The sequence below is a fragment of the Heliangelus exortis genome, chromosome 1 (assembly GCF_036169615.1).
Source record: "Heliangelus exortis chromosome 1, bHelExo1.hap1, whole genome shotgun sequence".
In the NCBI taxonomy this organism is placed as follows: Eukaryota; Metazoa; Chordata; class Aves; order Apodiformes; family Trochilidae; genus Heliangelus; species Heliangelus exortis.
Window position 1 is genome coordinate 57,667,058 of NC_092422.1, and position 21,380 is coordinate 57,688,437.

A 21,380-nucleotide genomic window follows, 5' to 3' on the forward strand; every position below is an offset into this window, starting at 1 on the left:
TCTCTGGATGAACAAAGTCAGGGTCGATGAGGTGATCTCTGGCCTGGTCAAAATGATCTTTATTGGCAGTACTGTTCTTTGGATTTGATTATCATCTTATTTGCAGCAAGAGATTGAACAGATGTCTTCTGCTCCAAAAAAAGAGTATTCCGTTCACCTGGAAATAGAAGCTGTTGGTCTATGGTTTTACTTCTCAGTAAGGGGAGGGGGACACAATACACAAGCTGGCTGGTGACACCAGCCTACATGGATGGCTTAGGTATAATCTCCTCTGTAGTGAATGGAAGGCATTGTTAGTTTCTCAGTTAGTATCATAGATTTATCTCCCTGCCCCACAGCAGTTATAACTGTTTGGTTTTTTTTTTTCCTCTCTCTCATGTCCCTTGTCTTGCAGCCACAGTAACTGTGTTGTTTTTCTTTATCTTGTTCTGTGCTTGAGTGCAAGTAGATACTTCATGTTCTGGGACAGTGCTGGAATGGAAATTAAAAAAACTAAAACAACAACCAACCCAAAAACACAAAGAAAAGGGAGAGAGGCCAGAATGGGAGAGGGAGATTGCTTAAATGTAATCTGAAACTTAGTGTTTCATGTTTGGATTTGTAGTGCAGATGTAAATTAGGTCTGTTAGAGGTTTATCCCAGTATCTTCCCATGCTTTTGTTTATTGTGAGTATCAAAAGAAATTAAGGCTATCAGCTTTAAGTGGATCTGACCACAGTGTCTTCAGATTGGTTGAAACAAACATGCAGGTGATTAACTGGTGTCTGAGAGGTAAGGAAACCAGACATAGTGAAAGGTACAGTTGTGAAGAGAGCATTAAAAATTAGACTGGTTTATGAATAAATGGAATACTGCCTCCATTTGTGGAAATAGCAGCTCAGAAAATTGGAAAGTGCCCTTCTTATTAACTGTGAAGCCACAGGGGATAACACTTCTGTTTCTTTGGCAACAGCATCCCTTGGAGTCAACGATCAAAATTATCCCTTAATTTTTGCAGACTTTTACTTTTCCTGGCTCTTCTCTGCTGTCAGATTTTGAGACATTCTCCATACTGACCTCCTGCAGATATGGCAAACTTACCATTGACAGCTCCTTCAGGAGGCTGAGAAAGGGGCAGGAAATTCTGCTGTTTGTCTTTCTGTGGGTTGGAGATGGGGAAGAGCAGCAAGGTGTTACCCAGATAATTGAAAGTTTGCATTTGGTGGCAGATCCTGCAGATGTATGTAGGTCTGTGTATACATATATTTCTAGGGATGTGGATTGCTGCATGACACTCTTATGGTAACCACACAGTCAAGTGAAATTTAGGTATATCTGATCTTTTCCTTGCAAAAAGAAAACCTATGATGCTGATCACATTGCTACCTAATTTTCTTTTTAAGTTGCCTGTGTTAATCTGTGTTAAATTTGTTTGGATTTATGTTTCCCCAGCCTTTCCCCCAATATTGCAATGTCCTCTGATGCCAAAACTATAGAAGATTTCTTCAGAAAATGCAGGACATAATTAGATATTCTGTAATGTCTCTCTATGTTGGCTCCCAGTCCAGCTTTAGCCCAGTTCCCATTGGTGGTTTTGATTAGAATCTTTGAGTAAGTGTTGATTGAGCAACAAGGTATTTTCTTTCCTTTCTCAAATTATCCTGTAGTGGGAACCTGTTTGAAGTCTGGAGAAACAGAACTGATAACTATCAGGTGTAACTCCAACAGGAGATATGTTAGATAAATAATTAGATTTAGTTGTATGCTGATGACTGTATCGTGTGTACAATGTCAAACTTTCTCTTTAATTCTGGAAATTAAATTAAAACATTTGTCCTTGGTCTTTCTGTAATGGAAATTGAGCTTTATGTATGTACAAATATAATATCTAATTCCTTTTTAATTAAAGTATCAAGTAATAGAAAAGTATTGGGATGGCAACTAAATTGTAAAATAACTATCCTCATTACTGAACACATTAATTACTTAGGTTACATGATGCAGTGATAGGCTTTAAATTGTATTTTCCAGCAGTTAAAGGAGATTTAATTTGTTGAAAGAGAATTTATTAATTGTCCCTCTAAGAATAGTAGAACACTTGCAACTAATGCATGGATTAGAAAATACATAGACCATGAGTTGCCAGCCTCTCAGAGTCTGTTAATATCTTAATTCAACAAAGAACATAAAGTATAAAGTTGCAATGCATGTGCAGCATGTAAAAAAGAATGTCAGTCTTTCATTCTGCTAAAAGAACAGCAGTCTGAGAAGATGCAGATGTCTGCTTGGTGCTAACAGCCCTTATTCACTCTCCCCCTGGCACTACAGTATGAAAAGGCAATTTAGCCATTTTCATGGGGCTACTTACTGTTTAATGCTGAGTTGTGTGCCTTGAATGTATCTTCAGAGTTTGAGACTTTTGCTGCATCTATTACTTAAAGAATGTATTATTAGCTCATGCTTAAATTTCTCAAAGGCGAGCAGCTGCTAGACAGGAAATGCTGCTTGGAAAGGCTGTAAGAGTAACAGTCCCAAGGTATTCTGGGGAATTCCCCTGTTTTTTCCCTAAATACTTGCAAAAGCAGCCACTCTGTTTTTTCTTTTATTGAAAAGGAAATAAAGGTGCAGACAGTATAGTGTGGGTACTAGCCTTTAGTGTGAGGAACACTGGTAATACAAATGGAGTGTATCTGGCATGATGGACCAACTGGAGATTGAGGTGTCTTTTTCTGTAATTGATGTTGTTAAATAAGGGAGCATGTTTCCTCCCACCTTGTGTTTTAGTTACCTGTACAGTCAGTTTTGTCTTCATAATGGGTAGGTCTTCCAACACTGTACAGAGAGAATGAACAGCTGAAACAGAGAAAGGTTAGCAGGAGAGAGATTTCTTGTTTCGAAATTTGGGTGAGTATTTCTTGGGATCATCATCCTGGATGAACTTTCAATTTTAACTAATATGAGAGAACCCAAGGAGTGAGACAAGAGGACTGTGTTTGAGCAGGATGGGAACATCCCTGTCTGGAGGGGTGGCTGTCCTGGAAATCTGAACAGTTCTTTTCTTCTGGAGTTCACGGGGCCACCTGAGAGCAGTCCTGAGGGAAAGGACTTGGGAGTGCTGGCTGATGACAAGCTCAACATGAGCTGGCAGTGTGCACTTGCAGCCAAGGAAGCCAACTCTCCTGGGCCACACCAAAAGAAGCATGGCCAGCAGGTTGGCAGAAGTGATTTTTCCCCTCTACACTCCCCTTGTGAGACCCTACCTGGAGAGTGGTCCAGTTCTCAAGACCCAAACACAGGAAGGGATGGAGCTGTTGGAATGAGTCCAGAGGAAGGCCATAAAGGCAATTACAGGACTGGAGCATCTCTCCTACTAAGACAGGCTGAGAGAGTTGGGGTTGTTGAGCCTGGAGAAGGCTCTGGGGTGACCTCATGGTGGCCATCCATTGCCTGAAATGGCCAAGAAAGCTGGGGAGGGACTTTCTATGAGGCCTTGTAGCAATAGGAGAAGGGGTAATGGCTTTAAAATGGAAGAGGAGAGATTTAGGTTAGACATTAGGAAAAAAATTCTTCAGTGTGAGGGTGGTTGCCCAGGGAAGTTGTGGAGGTTTTCAGGGTCAGGCTTGTGTTTAACTTGAAAATCCTTTTGAATTTTAAAGGAGGTGAGTGTGCTTATATTTGCGTATTGAGGGTATGCAGCTTCAGGAGATACTAAGAATAAGACTGGAAGGCTTGCATATTTTTTTCCCCCTGATTAAACAGATGCAAAATCAGTCAGACTTTTACTTTCTGCTGATTGTACCAGTTCTAAGCTGGTGCCACGCAGCCAATTTCAGATACTTATACGCAAGATATTTTTTCTTACTGCAATTTGCCATGACAGTTTCTGCTAAAACCTTTTGAAAAGTACACTGTATATTGCTATTATCTATCTTCATATCCTGTTTCCCTGTGTTTATGTGAATAAGCGTGTGTATATTCCTCTGACAAATCTGATCAAAACTGATTAGGTTCACAAAGCGTATGGAAGTATGGAACTAAGCTTTTCTTCTAAAGACTTGCTGATTTGCTGAATTACCTTTTTTTTTTTTTTTTCTTCTTCCCCAAAGTCACTGAGGCTGCTGTTATTTAAGCAGTATTTTATGCTAACAAAATGAACTTCTCTGTACAGAACAGTGGCATTTTCCTTCACTTCTCAGCAAATGTGGTGCTTTTGATGATGAAAGTGTGAGTTACAGAAAGTATTTCTGTACAGATTGTGGCAAAGAAGCACTCTTGCCCTGGTTACAAACCAACATAAGTGCTTTATGGTCCTTAAAAAGCAAGATGAGTGACAATTGTGTAACAACAGCCTGTTACTGCACTGTAAGTGCCTTCTAGCTGTGCTATCAGAGATTAATATGGTACTTAGATCTTAATGAATATTTTAAGCCTATCATTTCTGCTGGTGTACGGTAGATCTAGGGGGGGAATTCTGTTGGTACTCCATCCAGTTTTGCCTAAGTGCTGACAAGCTGCTTTTGAGATTTGAAATGGCATACGTGGGTAGCAAACTGTATGAAAAGGTAGGTGTGTTGTCTGAAAATCAAACACTTAAAGAAGATGCTAATTACCACTAATCCTTGAAAAGGTTTTGCTGAATGACCATCTTGCAGTTAGGTATGATGTGCTGTGGTGGCATAATCAGGCCTGAGAGCTATAGGGCTGAAGCTGTAAAAAAGGAAAAGGTGTTGGTTGCTGGTCAGTAACCATAGAAATCTATCTGTTGTTTTCCTTTTAAAAAACAAAAAACAAGAATAAAACCAAGCACAAACCCAGTATGCCCTGCTTTTCGAGGCTTTAATTTATTTCTCTGTCTGGATTGTTTGACAGTAATTTCATCTTTATTACTCTGGTTTTAGGTTGCCTGAAGCTCAGCAGAGGGTTGGAGGGTGTTTTCTAAACTTGATGCCACAAATGAAAAGCTTATACCTTGCATACTGTGCCAACCATCCATCAGCAGTAAATGTTCTCACAGAGCACAGGTACGTTTACTTTGTAGTCTTTCAAGTCTGATACCAAAAAAATTGCATAATACACAGTTGTGTTGTAAAGCTGTGATGTCTCTTTTGACATGCATTTATTATGATAGAGTTTGATTAAGAAAAAAATAGCATGAGTATATTGACAAAAAAACCTAGGACACAAAGCTGTTCCCTGTGATACGGACCAGCTTGTTGCTTCTGGCAGTGTGCTATCAACTATTTGAAAGAATTTTCTCATGTGAAGAAGCTATACTGGACTCTGAATATGTAAAACAAAGTGGGCTGATTGCCATATTGTTTTTAAAATGTTGATCAAAGCAAGTCTTTGAAATCATGGCATAATTGGTGTGATGACTAGTAGGCTCTTTAGGCACTTGGTGAGTTGTAACTTAGCCCTGTAAAATCCTGTATGTTTTTATGTATTTAGTTATATAATGGCATACCCTTAGCTTTGCTATGGAATATGAAGCAAGTGTGGGCTTTTCAAATTTTCAAAATTAGTATTTCCTGTAAGAAATGGAAGGCTGAGTGTAACATGGTGTAAATTATTCAGCTTTGGGATGAACCTTGAATTTGAACAGAGCATGCTTTAATCACCTTGAGGGAACACTGTTCAGGCCAGAATTTGGTATTAAAGAAGTCGTCTTTTTACAATATTTTTTCCTGTGTATTGTCCTGATGAAGACACATTGCAGCTGTCAGTATGGGGCTATTTATGTCTTCATGTGGTGCAGGAAAGACTCATGACCTTCTTTTGAAAGTTAGACATAGGACAAATTATAGCAGGGTAACTGCTGTTGCTTCCCCCACCCCCACCCCCTTTTTTTTTTTTTTTCTGTCTTGTGGTGGACCAAAGTACACATTTTAAATATTCTTAACCCTTTCTAAACCAAGGGGATCATAACTGAATTGTTTTCTATAGTGGTAGCCTCTTACAAGAACTCATATTTTGTTATAACAGCAACAATATGTAGTATGCTTTTGAAATATGATGAACCATCACCTCCTATAGTAAGATATGTAACTATGTTACAACCCCACTTTGAAAACTCAAGGTGCAAATTCATACTGCAGTTTAGGCAGAAAGGTTTTGAGTTTTCTTTGTCAGAAGCAATGATGAATTAAAATGAAACAGGACACAGTATGTTTAAACTCCCTTAGTGTTGTTGGGTTTTTTTTTCCGCTTTTAGTGTTTTAAAAGGTCCCCTACTGTGGTTTGTTTTTTGTTTTGTTTTCCTTCAAATGGCCTAGTTCTAGCACCACTATCTGTAAATGATAAAATATTCAGGTGATCCACGCCTGTGGGGTTTTAATACATTTATGGCTCTTTTTTGTTTGTGACCTCATGCTTGTTGCATGCAGAGGTCTTGGATTTAATCTATAAATGGAAGATGACAAGTGATAGCAGACTGATCATCCACATTTCTTAAGATTTAGAGATATTTTTATAAGGGATTATCTGAACTTGCAGAAGTGTTGGAAAATAGGGGGTATAGCCATGTCTTAGGAATTATGGTGCAAATGTGAGGAAGGAAAGCTATTTTTATTGCGGATGGAGAGAAGCTTTTCTTCTCTTACGTGTTTCTTCGAATAAAGGTTGTCCTAAGAAAAACCCCTCTTCTGGTCTCTAAATTGAGTCAGCTTGATATTAAGTCTTGGTGGAGTCAGTTTAAGTACCACAGAGCAGTTCAATAATTTGGTTGAGAAATTAGGTTTGAAGTGCTTGTATTGTTCACAAGGGAGATCTCAGGTGGAGGTAGATTCTGAGAAATGGCTTTCTGTTTAATGCTATTGTGTTGCCAGGCATGAATCAACAGAAATGAATTCCTTTTTTTTTTTAATTTCCCCTATTTTCTTATTCTAAGCCCCTCATTTTTGTTCAACATCGTTGTTATAGTTAGCGAGTGGCTTGACTAAAAATTCTGCTTGTATCAGCTGCCATGAAATAATAAGAAGGTGGCTATAAGCAGTTCTGAAACTTGTCCTCTCAGAGTGCCAGAAAACTTGTAATGACATTGACATTGTTTTAAAGGTAGGGGAAAAAGACTATTCTGCTGAGGATGACAAACTGAAGGCATGAAGAAAGAGAAAATACTCAAAACTATCTCTGTCTATTTAGTTGAGATGTTTTCATTGTGTAAAAGCATGCCTGGTAAACCTTAATGTAGAAATTATGGTGAGGTTTCAGGATAATCATGAGTGTAATAATAATGAAACAGTTGCAGTGCATTGCATACTAGATTAATAGTGAACTGGTATTTTTCAGAGATGTCAAGGACTTTAAAGAAACAGTGATTTGTTGGATGTTTTTGCAGTACAGTATTTGCAAAGGGTCCAAAAGCATAATATGTATTTTAATACCAACAAAAATATGGCAGATATATGTTTGAATTATTGGATTTCACTATCATGTTTGTAACAGCTGTGCTACTCAGTAGCATTTTAAAAAGAGGAAAAAGTAACAGTCAGGAGTGGTTTGATTTGGAACTTAAATTCTTACTGTCTCCAGCAGATGATTTCTTGCCATGAGCATTGCTCTTCATAAACTGAACAACTGTTTGAAGTCAGGTTCTTATATAACAAAATCAGTATTTTCTGAGTTCATTAAGTTGAGAACCATGCCAACAAAAAAGAAACAAAAATATTTCCTAGGCAATTGCTCTAGGTGAAACTCAGGTGTTGTTTTTTTTTTTTTCCATCTCTAAAACATACTAATTTTATTACTGTGTTTGTATTGTCACTGTCATAAAACCAACTTAATAATAGTTTTGAAGCATTAACTATTGTTTCTTTAATCAGTTGGAACACTGTAACATAAAAATTGTAAATAAAACTAATTTTCTGAAGCATCAGGTGTGTTCTTCAAGCAGTGTTGTAAGACCTGTTAAAATGTCATTGACACCTGCTGAAGACTCTGCGTGTGTGCATATGTATAGATAAAACCTATTGATAAATTCTACTCAAAATCTCTTTCAATAGCATTTTTTGCAGTCAGTATTAATAGCAGCACTTGGGATGAGACTGGAGGTTTAAATGGAGCATTCAGTTGGAACGTGAAGTTTTTTGGAGTTTTTTAATGCCATTCAGTATGAATGCTAGCCTGTGTTTCCTCTTTCTTAGCTTTGTCATTTACTTTCTTGATCATATATATGTAGCAGCATCATGGGTGCTTTTTTTTGATAAGTACAAAATCAGGGAGTGTGTGCATGTGTGAGTTCATATACATGCATGTTTATATAAATACACAGTAGTGAGTGAAGGGTTTCTGAGGCTGTATTTGCCTCTGCTGTTGACAACAACAAAAAATTTTGTTGCATTTGGGAAGAGATGCTCTTTTTGGTTCCAGTTGTGGCAGTTTTAAATTTTATTCCAGTGTTAAAGTTGGTACTGGTTTCTCCAGTTTCATACAGTCTTCACATTTGGTAACTACTTTTTGTCTCAGGAAGTGTTTCAGAATCATTGCACAGTTTTTTGAGAATGAAAATTGTCTGTTAAATGAATCAAGATTTATTGATAATTAAGTAATTCTTTTTGTATGAGTTTTTAATATCCCATATTTTTTCCTGAGAATTTCAGTTCAAGTCCAAGGGTAGGTGTTACCAGAGAAATTTACTAGCTGATGGAGCAGGACTGCCTTGAGGGCTTAGTTTGTAGTCCAAGTAGCACTGATTGCTGTGTGTGTTCTGATCACAGACATATGCTTGCCTTCCAGTAAGAGAAGAAGCAGGCAGAGCAACCTAAGGAATGAGAGAATTAATTTTCCTGAAATAAAATAAAAAACCTAGTGGGATACAAAGGAGACAAATAGGTAATTGCAGTGTCTCAGGAAGAAGAGATGTTACTTAACTTGGAGAGATCTCATACCACAAGGTTCAGTGCAAGGAGAAACTCCAGCAAGGAAAGAGACGAGGCAGAAGGCAAGACTGGGAGTTTCTGAAATGTGTCCAAAATGACAGATATTTGAGCATAGGGCTCACTGAAGAGTGGATAACATAATGAAAAAAAGTCCAACAGGCTCCACTGATCAGTGGACGTAAAACTCTGTAGAAATATGGAGGGTACAGACCCAATGAAGTTAGCATTAAGTATGTAATTATTGGGGAGTTGTGTGTCTTTAAGCTTTTTTACTTTGTTTAAGCACTGCCATGTTTATTTTAAAATAAAATGGAAGAAAAATGTTTCCAAAAGATTTAATTTTATGAAAAGGCAGCCAAATATGCCATATACACCTGTTTTTTTTTGTTTGTTTGTTTGTTTTTTTTTTTAATGTTGCAAATTGGCAAGTGTTGCCAGTTCTCAGCTGGAAGAACACTGCTCACAAATCTTTGCTTGTTGAAACATTAATTTTGCTAGATTCTTCTGTTCTCTCAGATAACATGTCCCAGGCATATTCTACCCTTGCATCACAGACCTAGCAGTCTGGATAAAAATCTGTGGAGCTGAAACATCAGAATTACTCTGAGTAACTGGAGCATGGAAAGCAGATCAGCTTGAGTCAGAAAACGCTTTGTGCCTCCCCCACTTTGGTGCATCCCTGAGCCTGCAAGTGTGCAGGCTGATGTCATACTCCAAGCAACAGTCCCCGGGGAGAGGAGCTTGACTGGGAAGTTTAGCACTAGGAAATTAAAAGCTGCAGTTGAGGGGTTGCTGAGCCACAACGCTCTCAAAATGCGGTGCCTGTGTGCAGTCCTCAGACCCCTCAGCAGTGATAGCTCCTGCTCCATCTATTACAAACAGAGACCCGCTTCAGAAGTGTAAGTTGTGATTTTAAACGTAAATGTTTTAGTTCCTGGACATGCTTTCCTTCAGTTTAAATGCCTTTTTTTTTTTTTTTTTTCCCCTTTTGTTACTGTAGACACATCTGAACTCTTTCCTCTCCCCAGTTCTGATTTGAAGCTTCTCAGGAAGCTGTACTAAGAAAGATTTGAATATATTTAATAGGGCTTTCAGACATGTTTCATGGTGACCTTTAAAAATCTCAAGCTGTGAACACTAGTCTGGAATGGGGTGAATGCTCAAGATTTCAGGATAAATGAAATGCAGGACTTTTGTATGCTTCTCTGCTTTTTATTCTATAAAATGATGCAAGCGGTGAATTAAAATCTCAGCTGTCTCTTTCTGAAAAGCTCCATATTTAGGTAATTGTGACTACCTTGGCAGTTTCACTGTGCAAAAGTTTTTCCCATTCAGTTAAATGATACCTTTTTATAAAACGTGTTGCTTAACTGTGGGACAGAGTTTTATGTAGCATACACTGACGAGGAGAGTGTGGTACTTGCAGGCATCAATTGAAATTGTGACATGAAAGAGCCATTGTCTTTGGAAAAGCAGCTGCACTCTTAAGCTAACAACACTGAATTTTAAGCTGCTATTAATTAAAAAGTAGTCCTGAACAGCTGTCATATTCGAACAGTGTTTTAAGCCACCTGTATTTAATTGAAAGCAAACCTTTCCATTATATTTTGTATCGTATTTGTCCTTTGTGAATAAATGAAGGACACGCACTTTAAGCTTTATAAAGTGATGTCCATTTTGCCAGATATTTTATGTCCATCAAACTACAGAGGTAGCAGGTTGGTATAGCATGAGCAGACTGCTAACAGGGAAGTGCTCAGGCAAAACTCTCCTATTGTCCTGTTTTATTTAAGTGGGTGGGTGCCTGTGTTCATACTAAGAGTTTGAAAAAGCTGGCATGTCAAAACTTGTCCGAGGGAAGCACAGAAGCCTATGAAAGAAAACATTGTCCTCTCGGGAATGTCTGGAAGGAAACTAAGTCGTTCAGTTTTAATTACACCTATTAACACTGCTTGTTGTAAAAGGCTTCTTGATGATGCCATTGCTAAGCTTGTTTTTCAGGACTTCGTGTACATTTCAAGTGAACTGAGGTTTAAACTTGCTCTGTAGGTTCCTATAGTGTGATTAAGTAAAAAGGAAATGATAACCCCACAAGTATCTTCTGGCCTGAAAACTGCTGCAACATTGCATAACTACCTAGTGTGTGTAGTTGAACTGCTGAGCAGACAGTAAAAACAAGATAATACCAGGTTTTTATTTCATGTTTCCAAGTAGTCAATGTTAATGCAGGCTACACTGAGGTTTTTTTGTCTTTTCTGGCACATCTGTTTGATAATGCTGAAGTCAGGAAGAAATAGAACAGTGATAATGAAAATTAGAAACGTGCATGTGGGTGAAATGGCAACCAGTGTTCCTCCTACTGTGGAGGCATTAAAAAAAAAAAAAAAAAGAAAAAAGGAAAGAAAGCATTGTCTTAATGAGTAGCTCAGCAAATACCATTTATATAATGCATTTGTCTGCACCCAGCAGCACAGATATGGCCAAAGTGATTAGGAATAAAGACTTTTGCATTTTTATAATCTAAAAGCAAAAGTCGGCGCTGTTAAGAGCAAAGTTGAGTGGCCTTTGGTGTATGTGATAGTCACGTACTGTCGAGTGTACTGGTGGTATGTTGGGGAGAAAAGAGAAGCTGGGTAGCTGTGTGTCTGGGTTGTGCTGCTTGAAATGGGGAAGAAGAGCAGATAATGTGTAAAGGAAGTAGTTGATAAAGTTAGTCAGCAGGGGCTGTGCATCTGGCTGAAGCAAACAAAATGCGAAGAATGAGTTTAAATGTTTACTTGAAAATACATATGGAGTACCATAGGTACTCTAACTGACCCCCATGTGGGGAGGGGTGCTTAGAGTCAGTGAATTGATGGAGGAAACAAAGAAAAATATCAGTACGGTACATGTGGTCAGTGTCATATACACAATGAGCTGAAATTTAAAACCACTGAGTACCTTGAGGCAGATGCACTTTTGCAGGTGAGCTTTGATAAAACTTTCTGTGGAAGCTGGGAACTGTGGTCTCATTTGTCCTTCCCATCACTTTGCTGGAAGCAGGTGCTTCTCTTTAGCTGAGTCAGGAGAGGAGGATGTGCCACTACACCTTAGCCATGCAGCTTAGTGTTCCAGTGAATTAGCCTGAACCCTTAGTGAGCAGGTAGCTGGTAACACTGTAAAACCAAAACATAACCAAAATTGAAAATCTTTACAACTGATTCTGTTGACATGCTAAAGTTCTGAAGTTGTGTAGTTTTAAAAAAAATTTATTTTATACTGAGAGAGGTCTGTGACTTGAGAAAGCATAAGGCAAAGTAGGTCTTCAGGTTCTGTGTATTCAGAGTTGGCCAGCTTCTTAATTCTAAATTTAAATTAGAGGTACTCAGCTTTATCTGTGTTGTGTTGTTATAATTTTTCATGCAAGGTATTGTAGAAGGTTTTTCAGTGGTTTTTAATTTTGGGTCAAATCTGATCATGTCACAAGCTGATTTTTTAGAACGTCTGGAGTTGCTGATGTTCCAGCAACTTGAAAGGGATGTAGCAAGGTTACCTCACCTTTCTCTTTGCGTCTATAAAATGCAAAGCAGGTACAAGAAATTCTCTCACCCACTTTCTTGACTCTGCAGTTGAGTACAGCAGATACTGCACAAATAGATGCACTGAAGAGTGCCTGGGGCTGGTCAAAAAGGAGGTAAAGTGCTCTAAGAAGGTTATGTGAGACCTGACAATTCGGAAACTGGGCTGGATGTATTCAAGCTAGGTAGTGTAGGTAAATAGCAATTTAACTAATCTGAAGACAGGTAAAGATTAGGGTATATTCTGTGGAGAAGTACTGTCCTTCTGTGGACTTCAGGAAACTTGAGCAGCCAGGAGAGAGATCTGGGTAAAGCACTTAGTCTGGGATGTGAAGGTCATGATCCGAGTTGTTGTTCTGCTCTCTTCATCCCTTTCAACAAGTGACTTTAATAAGCAATGTTCCGTGTGTTCTGAAATGGGGAGAAGTGTGTGTGCCTTGGAGGGGACTTCTGTTTTGTCTTAATCTCTACTGATTGTATACAGAATAACTCACTGATAATTGAGCATGTGTGGTTTGTTCCTAGGGTAATTGAGCAGGTTAAAAATTGCTTTCATTTCTGCATGGTAACAATATGCCTTGGAGGTCCTTGCCCTTCCCTTTTTCTTGATGTGGTCATAATGTACAAATGTTTCTCCTTTATCACTGTTTGGTGTGTGACACGCTGTTTTACACTTAAAGTACTGATTCTCATAGCTGGTTAAGGCTTCCTTTTGAGACTATTCCAGTAAGCAAGGAGGGGAAAATATTTTTAAGTTGCAACTTACAGAAGGGTAATTCTATCAATCAGAAGAAAGTAAGGACTTTCAGTGTATCTTAGAGTATAATTTATTCAACTGTCACATGAGAATAGTGTTCTTTGTGTGTTTTGTTTTTTTTTTTTTTGAAAACTAGTGAATTACTAAAACAGGGGCTCAAAATATGAGCAACTTCATCTGCAAATATTTAGAATGACACAGCTTGAATGCAAGATACTACCTTTTTAATAACCAGCTTTCTGAATTTTGATTGTCTTCCCTTGTTCTTCTGCAACTTGTATTTTTTGAAGGCTGGAAATACGTGTAGGTGCTGCCATACCTTCATGTCCCCACAGAAGGGGGTTCATTTTGTTCCTTGTCATTTGGATGCTAGAAAAACTTGTCCTTCACATAGTCCTCTGAAACCTCTGTTTTATAAGGAAGCAGAAGATGAAGCTATTTTAAGTTTCTGTGATAGCAAAGTGAGCTGAAATTCCCAGGGTACACTGTTTTTTTAGCAGGGTTAATGTAAAAAGGTGAGGGGCTGGACCAATTCTTGGAAATGATTCAAATGAAAAGCCACCTGGAGAGGGGAAGTAGGAGTTCATGATATTTGGAGGGCATGGATTTCTTGCAGCAGCTTTACTGTCAAAATAATCATGTTTATTAAGTACATCTTCAGTGAAACCCTCACATATTTGAGAAGATTATCAGTAGTTCTGCAGTCTACCATTGATATGGCTGCTGGTCAGTTGGTCATTTTGCACTTTGTGCGTCTTGGATGTGCAAGATGAGGTCATTAAACATGTAAGTGTGGGAGGAAAGGGCTCTGAAACATTTTGTGCCTTTCCATTAGGGCCTGACACCTTAAAAATATTGGTGCTTCATTAAATATGAAGTCATCGACTCATTCATGCTTGTGTATTACTGTGTAAAGAACCTCTAAGGTCAGATGTCATCTTATTGGAATAAAGAGCTGAGTAATAAAAACAGTGTAAATGGCTTTATTCTGTTATCATTGCTTTTGATGTGTTAGCATTTAGGAGCTGTCTCTGAGCATCAGTTGCCTAGAACAGTGGGATGGAACCTATCTGTGTTATTCCCTGAGTGGACCTTGTATCTGAAAATATCTTCCTGTTTTTTATATAATTTAGAAACTGATTGCAACACTTCAGTTGTACTTCAATTATGTTTTCTTTTATTTGACCTTTCGTTTTATTGGCAGAATTCATTGCAGATGAAAGACTGCAGTGTAGAATCCACTGTAATTTTAATTTTTATGGTAATTAAGTATTAATTTGCTTAAATATCTTGTGTACACAGTGAGGAACTAGGAGAATTCATGGAGGTGAAAGGTGCCAACAGCCCTGGGATCCTTGTACTGACCACGGGCCTCAGCAAACCTTTTATGCGTCTGGATAAATACCCCACGTTACTCAAAGAACTTGAAAGGCACATGGAGGTATATCTTATCAGCATTTATGTTCCAGCTTAATGATGATTTGACAACAATTATTTTAAAGGTACATGTCAAACATGATGGGACCCAAAATTGCATTTGTTTGCTCTCCTGTGAGCCTTCTAAAAGATGGGCTGCAATGGTGTAAAACTTAGTGCAGTGAGACTTCCTGTAAAAGCAAAATGTGTGAAGTAAAACTAGCTAGAGAAGCTGCTCTTCACTACTAGAACAGTTTTGCAGGGGCTTTGGTTGACATCACGTTGAATGTGTCTCCTGCATACTACTTCAGGCTGCTTCATCTTATAGAAGGAGTGCCTTTAGGACCTCAGCATGTCAAACATGTCACCAAGGTAGTCCCTTTGACTTCTACTGAACACTGCCCAAAAATTCTTTCCAGTATGAGAATGTGATTGAGGAGCTACTGTTTCCATCGTTGCATTTTATAGGTTAGATTTTTGGACTGTGAAGAAGGGAGAGAAGTAGAAAGCATATAGATCTTTGTCTTTTCATACACTTGGGTTTGTCAGGCAGCAGCAATGGAGTACTAGTCTGCAAGGAATCTAGTTTGTGATAAAGCTCATATGCAAAACAAAACTCTTTAAAATCAACACTTTCCTATTAGGATTTCAGAATCTCTTGTCCACTAGGTCTTGTAAAACTTCCTTAGCTCTATTTTAAGCATAAATAGGGGTGGTATAAGTGACTTTTCATTTTCACTGCAAGCCACCAGTGTTTGATATAAGAACAGGAAGTCTGTGAAAAGACAGCAGATAGGTCTACAATTTGTGTTTTACAGAATTAGTTATTTGTTTATAGCTAAGCCTCTCAAAATTTTTAATTAATTTTCCTAGAACTAAAGTGCTTATTGTATGTTTTCTCTGCTTTTAGGATTATCATCCAGATCGTCCAGATATTCAGAAATCCATGACTGCCTTCAAAAATCTTTCTGTAAGAATGATAAAAAAATATATTTTGAGTTGAATGTTTTTTACCTTCATCCCCCTCTATTGCTTTATAAAACCCTGAAGCTTTTTTGTAAGTGTATTAGAGATTTTTGAGAGTCTGGATAATGGGTGCTGTTTCTGAGCAGAGCTAAAGTTGGGAGTTTGCTGGGGAATCATAACAAACATTCTGTTGATGAAAGAGCCACACAAGCATTCTGCATCTTTTTGGTCTGCCCTCTCATTTGTGTTTTGTCTGCCTTTCTGCTAGTGCTAGCATAACTACTATACTGAAGAAAGGCTTCATTACAGCGACTGAGTTTATCTCCTGAAGTTTTTCCAAAGTGCATTCCTTCTAATGGTATGGTCTTAAAGTTGCAGGAGAAAAATGAAGGGGAAATTACTAATGAAATTCAGAAAATAGGAAATTTCTAGTAATAGTTGGAATAGGAAGTCTAACTTCAACAGATGAGCTATCTGTTACTATCTTTCAAGAAAAAAGCTAGCTGCAATAAATGTATATGTAATGCAATACTAGTTTCATTAAGCCTGGGATATGTTTTTTGTTTGTTTTGTAGGGTGTTTTTTTTGGTGGTTTTTTTTTTTTTTTTTTTTTTTGCTTGCTTGCTTGTTTATTTGTTTCCTTTTATGAGTATGTGCTGGTGGTAATATTGCATTTTTAAAGCAGAAATTGAGTATTTGTGCTCACAAGAGTTTTGGGAATCCTGTTGGGATTAAACAAGCAATAGGAAACAATTCTTGTTGAGAAAAATTAAAAAATTAAAAGGAGGGCAGCTAGTAGAGCAGGTTGGTACTATTTAATTAGCACAGGAGCACAAGGTTGTACACGCTTAAAACTCACCCAGTTGGCATGGCTCTTTCTGCTACGGAAGGTTGTGTATTCATGACAGAAATCTGTTGTTCTTGTCTGTTGAACCTAATAATTTTTGGTTTGAAGTACAAAAATTTAAATTAAAAACAGAATTATGACTGTAATGGTATTTGGAATGCACTTTATTGTATTGACACAAAAAGCAATATTGGAGTTAACAAAACTAGTCATAAGAAATACTGGTAATAGTTATCTAAATGAAAATCCTTCAAGTTATGGGCTGTCTTCCATGTACTGCAAGCACAACAGTAAATACAGCTGTACTGATACTTCTACCCTTAACCTGTTCCAAAATGACAGAGTTGATAGAGATGGTGTTTTTCCCTCTTTTTGTTAGGCACAATGTCAAGAAGTACGGAAACGGAAAGAACTTGAATTACAAATACTGACTGAAGCTATCCGTTGTTGGGAGGGAGAGGATATTAAAACACTTGGCAGTGTGATTTACATGTCCCAGGTCATGATTCAGTGTGCTGGGAGTGAGGTAATGTCCTCATCTTTACTATAGGTCTTTGTTTTCATTTGGACTGAAATTAATTACAATAATTATGCAGCAGGAGTACAAAGAATGCTTCAGAGATACTGATCTAGACTAACATCTTTCACTACTGATTGAAGGTTTTTATTACAAAACATGAAATTAATTTCCTTGAAGATGGGTGGTCTCATCTGTAAAATTTACCGAAATGTAACTGAATAAAGCAGTTATAATGATCTTGCAGGACTGTTTTCAAAGTGCATAATGAAACTGGATTTTCCATGCGTAGTTACATTTTGCATAGCAGTTATGGCATGTTTTGAACAACAAAAGTGTTCAAATTTTTATATTATAAGGTGTCTAAGGCATGCTTTTTCCTAACTATTTTGGTCGTATTGCTCAAGTAATAAATTTTGAAATGCAAGCTTAAGAATCAAGTGGTTTTGGAGAAACAGAATAAGACGAGACAGTAAAAAGTGAAAGGTGACAGTGTAAAAGGTGGGGTGATGTTTTTGTGCATTTGTGGGGGGGGGTTTTCTTGGAAGAGAACAAACATACAAAACACAAAAAGAAAAGTTTTTCCTATGTGAAATAATATTGAAGAAATCTTAAAAGCACGTGCATACAGAAATGAAATATTATAAAATTTACTGGCATATTTTTACTTGGTAGGGACTTTTGAATTGCATCTTCAGTCAGTCAGTTTACTCCCTTAAAACTAACATTTTTGTTAGTTTTATATGAGGAAAGAGAAAAGTGTTCATGCAAGGGAATATTTCAGAATTCACCACCTGATATTTTTCTCTCAGGTATTTTCTTAGGTGTTGAAATAAATAATTAAAAAAATTAGTAGAGCTGATAGTGCATCTTCTACATTCATATCTCTTCTTGTAGTCTAAAAAAACAATACATCACCCCACCCTTCACTTTCATCTTTAGCTAAAATATCAAACATAGTGAATTTCTAGAATTTTCTGCATAGTGCTACAGTTTTTTTACTAGATATAGAACAGCTTCGTTTGTACAAAAGGAATAGGGTTTTGTTTTCTTTTTTAAAAATAGTATCAACGCTTAAAAAGACTTACTGAAATGCATTAAAACTTGGTAAGAATTTGTATTTGCAAAGATGCTTCAGATGGAGATGGTGGTTTTGATAATGGAGATACTTGTTTTTTCATACAAATAGAAACATTACACTGCAATGCTTCTGTCTTTCATTGTTTACAGCAGTAGATTAAGAATATACCTTCTCCTCCTTCCATAAAAATAAACTCAAAACAAAGAAAGGACAATTCCATAAGTGAAAGCAGCAAATTAAAACCAGAACAAATTAGTGGTTTTGGTTTGAATATAAGCATTAGTACCTTTTTAAACTTTTTTTTATATATATACTTAGGGGTGTAATCCAACATCATGCAAAAATCTGATTTCTCCACTTTGAGACCACTGTCTTGACATTAATGGTAAAAGTATCCTGCTAAATTATGTAAAGAAATATAACCAATGTGTGATTTTTGGTTTTGCAGCAATCAGCATAACAGTTATTACCCTATTAAACAAGGTTGGTATTTCATCCAGCCTGTAATTTTCTATTTTTAAATATTAGACTGTAGGAAGAAGTATAGACGTGTTACCAAGCACTTTTCAAATAAAAAATCAAATAATTCTGACCTTTTCTTTTCCTTTTAAAATTCTGTGGAGTTAATTTTCCCACAACCAAGTATTTATGGAGCAATTATAGAATTCTAACATGATTGTAGTTCTTAATAATGTAAAACAGAAAAAGGGGGAATGTGGCTTGTGATGTTGCATTTACTTTTTCTTTTTTCTTGTTTCTTTTTTTTTTTTTTTTAATAAGGAAAAGAATGAAAGGTATCTTCTTCTCTTCCCTAACATTTTGCTAATGTTGTCTGCCAGCCCAAGAATGAGTGGGTTTATCTATCAGGTAAAGTAATACACATACATATGTATGTAAATGTGTTGGGGGGGTGGCTCTTTTCTAAATGTTATTCCATGGAAAACTTGCAAGGGTTATTAAACTTAGGCATTTATAAAGATAAAAGGTCATTCCTACCTCTAAGAATAGGGATTGGTCATCTCTTGTAAAATTCTGGACTACAAGTCTGGTATCTAATGAGAAGGGAGTATTGGTAACTTTTTAGCTCTACATAGGAAAACAATGCTGCTGTTGTTTAGGTTTATTAGTGGCTTTCCAACTACTGCTCAAGTCTTATAATTACTATACAGAGCACTTTTGAAATTAATCTTCTAGTTTTCCCTCTTTACTGATATCTGAGTCACAGTGTAGATGTAGTCTCAGGACTTGGGCTGGGCTCCCTCTGGATGAAGCTGAACTGGAAGGCATCCCCAAAACTGCTCCAGCTGCTGGAGGATATGAAGTACAGTGATCAGCATTCAGCCCATGGCCTCAGCATAGAGTTGGCCCAGGAAAACATCACCTGAAATGAATACTGTGTGGCCTTCATGTTTTTAGCATCAGGTGTCTCACTTTACAAATAGACTGCTTGCTGCTGGTATTCATGGTCTTTGAGGTCTCTAGCAAGTTTCCCAGCAGAATACTTCCTGCTTGTTTCCCACTGCAGAAATAGAATGGCTTTGCTATAGTGGAGGAAGGTCAGTGTCAGTTGTGTTGGCTCCCTTGTAGATCTAGGACACATTCTGCAGTACTTGCATTTTGCATGTGTAGTTCCACAGACACCTGAGATGTGAAGTTAAAACAAATGCATAGTCCATGAGTTTCTGAAATCTTTATGGATGTTCCTCAAGTATTGTTATGTGGTTTCCAGACATAACAGTAGAACACCAGAAGTTCTAAAAGGAGCCTGAGAACTTTCACCTACTGGAAGTACTTCTGTAAATCAGACTCAAGAGCAGTTTGTTCCTTTCTTCTGAGCCCTGAGTTGACTTCTGTGAAGGAATGCTGAAACATAAGCATTCAGGCTTTCTGTATGTCATATTCTTGGACTTGATAATCTTCAAGATCTTTTCTAAGCAAAACGATTCTGTGGCTTTGTGGTCAACTGCATCTAGTCACAGACTTATTTAAGAGCAATTAAAATCCAAGATCAATATATTGAGTCAAATCTTACCTGCCATGGATTTGTCTGTGTTGCGTTAGATAGTTCAAACACAAAAAGGTTCTCCTGGCTCTGTGGTGCTTTTCAGAAGTTTTGGCCAGTCCTTTATCCCAGCAGAGATAGAAAAGAGATACTAGAAAAGGCAGGTGGGCTCTGTATTTCAGGTGGCACATCCAGTGTTCTTAATGAAGGAAGATTCTTGTGTGCTGGTTACAAAGGCAACTGACTAGAAATTTAGTGTGTTTATAGACAAACAATATGAAAATAAACAGTGAATCTGTCATGTTTAATTTTGCTATCTTTTTTTTAAACTACGTTTCTCCTTCCTGTGTTCTACTGTGTTCCCCAGTTGCACAGCACTGTCCAATACATAAGCAATTTCCTGTGCATTTGTCTTCAGCTTCTGCTCAGTATGGCCACAGCCCTTTCTTGGTGGTTGCCATACAACCCTCTGTTGAATGCAAAATTTTCTTATAACCTTTCACATGATTTTCCAGAGAGCTTCTCAAATACTAATGTCTGCATCAAACAAGTCAAAATTACTTCATCACTGTGTCTGTCTGGAATGCATAGTGTGGGCTGCCTGGACTTTTCTTCTAAGATTTTTATCTCAGAACAAGGTTTGATATGGGCAGAAAATTATGCCACTGAAGTCAGTATCCTACACTACGCCCTGTATTTCAGAATATTCCACTTACTGGCAGGGTTCAGATGTTCTGGTTGCAAGTGCTGCTACCTGGCACATGAACTAGTTGGGAGAACTTCCAGCAGTGGTAAACTGAAGTAACGAGGCACTTAAACCATACTTTACAGGATGGCATCACAGTTTTGTTGGTAAAAAGGAAATCTAAATAATTAATGAGTTCAGTTCCATTTTCTCTGTGTTTTGCTTAGTAATTTTCTCTTTGTTTCAGTGATCCTTGTTCTCTGACACCAATCTTTGCATATTTCCTCTTCAGTTATGTCAGGAGTTCTTGCACCTCTTTGTCTTTGTGGTTCTGTGCTGTGTTGTTCATGAACCAGCAAACATGGGAAAAGAGGGAATTTTAGGCTGCATTGTAGTGTGTGATACCACCATGTTCCCTTCAGTAGAGAAGCTGTTGCTGCTGCACAAAACATCTTCCTTTCACTTTGGCATCTTGGGCTTGAGCATGCTCTGTGCATACAGAAAATCAAGTGATTTTTAGTTTCCAAGCTTCTAAGAAGCTTTTGTCCGTTCTGCAGTCACTAGGAAAGAAAGAAAAAAAGGAAAAAGAAAAAAAGTTTTGGGTTTTTTCCCCCTCCATTGGAGCCAAAATTCCACAGTACATAGTATTTGCACTTTTGCCAGCATGTGCTGAATAGTGTTTCTGTGCAGGAGAATA

General features: G+C 37.6%; 1 protein-coding gene across 10 annotated transcripts in view; it reads left to right on the forward strand.

Moving 5' to 3' along the window:
- ARHGEF7 (Rho guanine nucleotide exchange factor 7) overlaps positions 1–21,380 on the forward strand; it is a 122,749-nt gene that overhangs the window by 74,779 nt on the left and 26,590 nt on the right. For all 10 annotated transcript variants that reach the window (XR_011725813.1, XR_011725808.1, XR_011725816.1 and 7 more), the window contains 5 exons: positions 4,878–5,000; positions 14,472–14,610; positions 15,496–15,555; positions 16,778–16,924; positions 18,777–18,863. Coding sequence is in view for 7 of the 10 variants with exons in the window: in XM_071743603.1 (XP_071599704.1) it covers positions 4,878–5,000; positions 14,472–14,610; positions 15,496–15,555; positions 16,778–16,924; positions 18,777–18,863 (556 nt within the window). In the remaining 3 variants the exon portion in view is untranslated. The remainder of the gene's footprint in view (positions 1–4,877; positions 5,001–14,471; positions 14,611–15,495; positions 15,556–16,777; positions 16,925–18,776; positions 18,864–21,380) is intronic.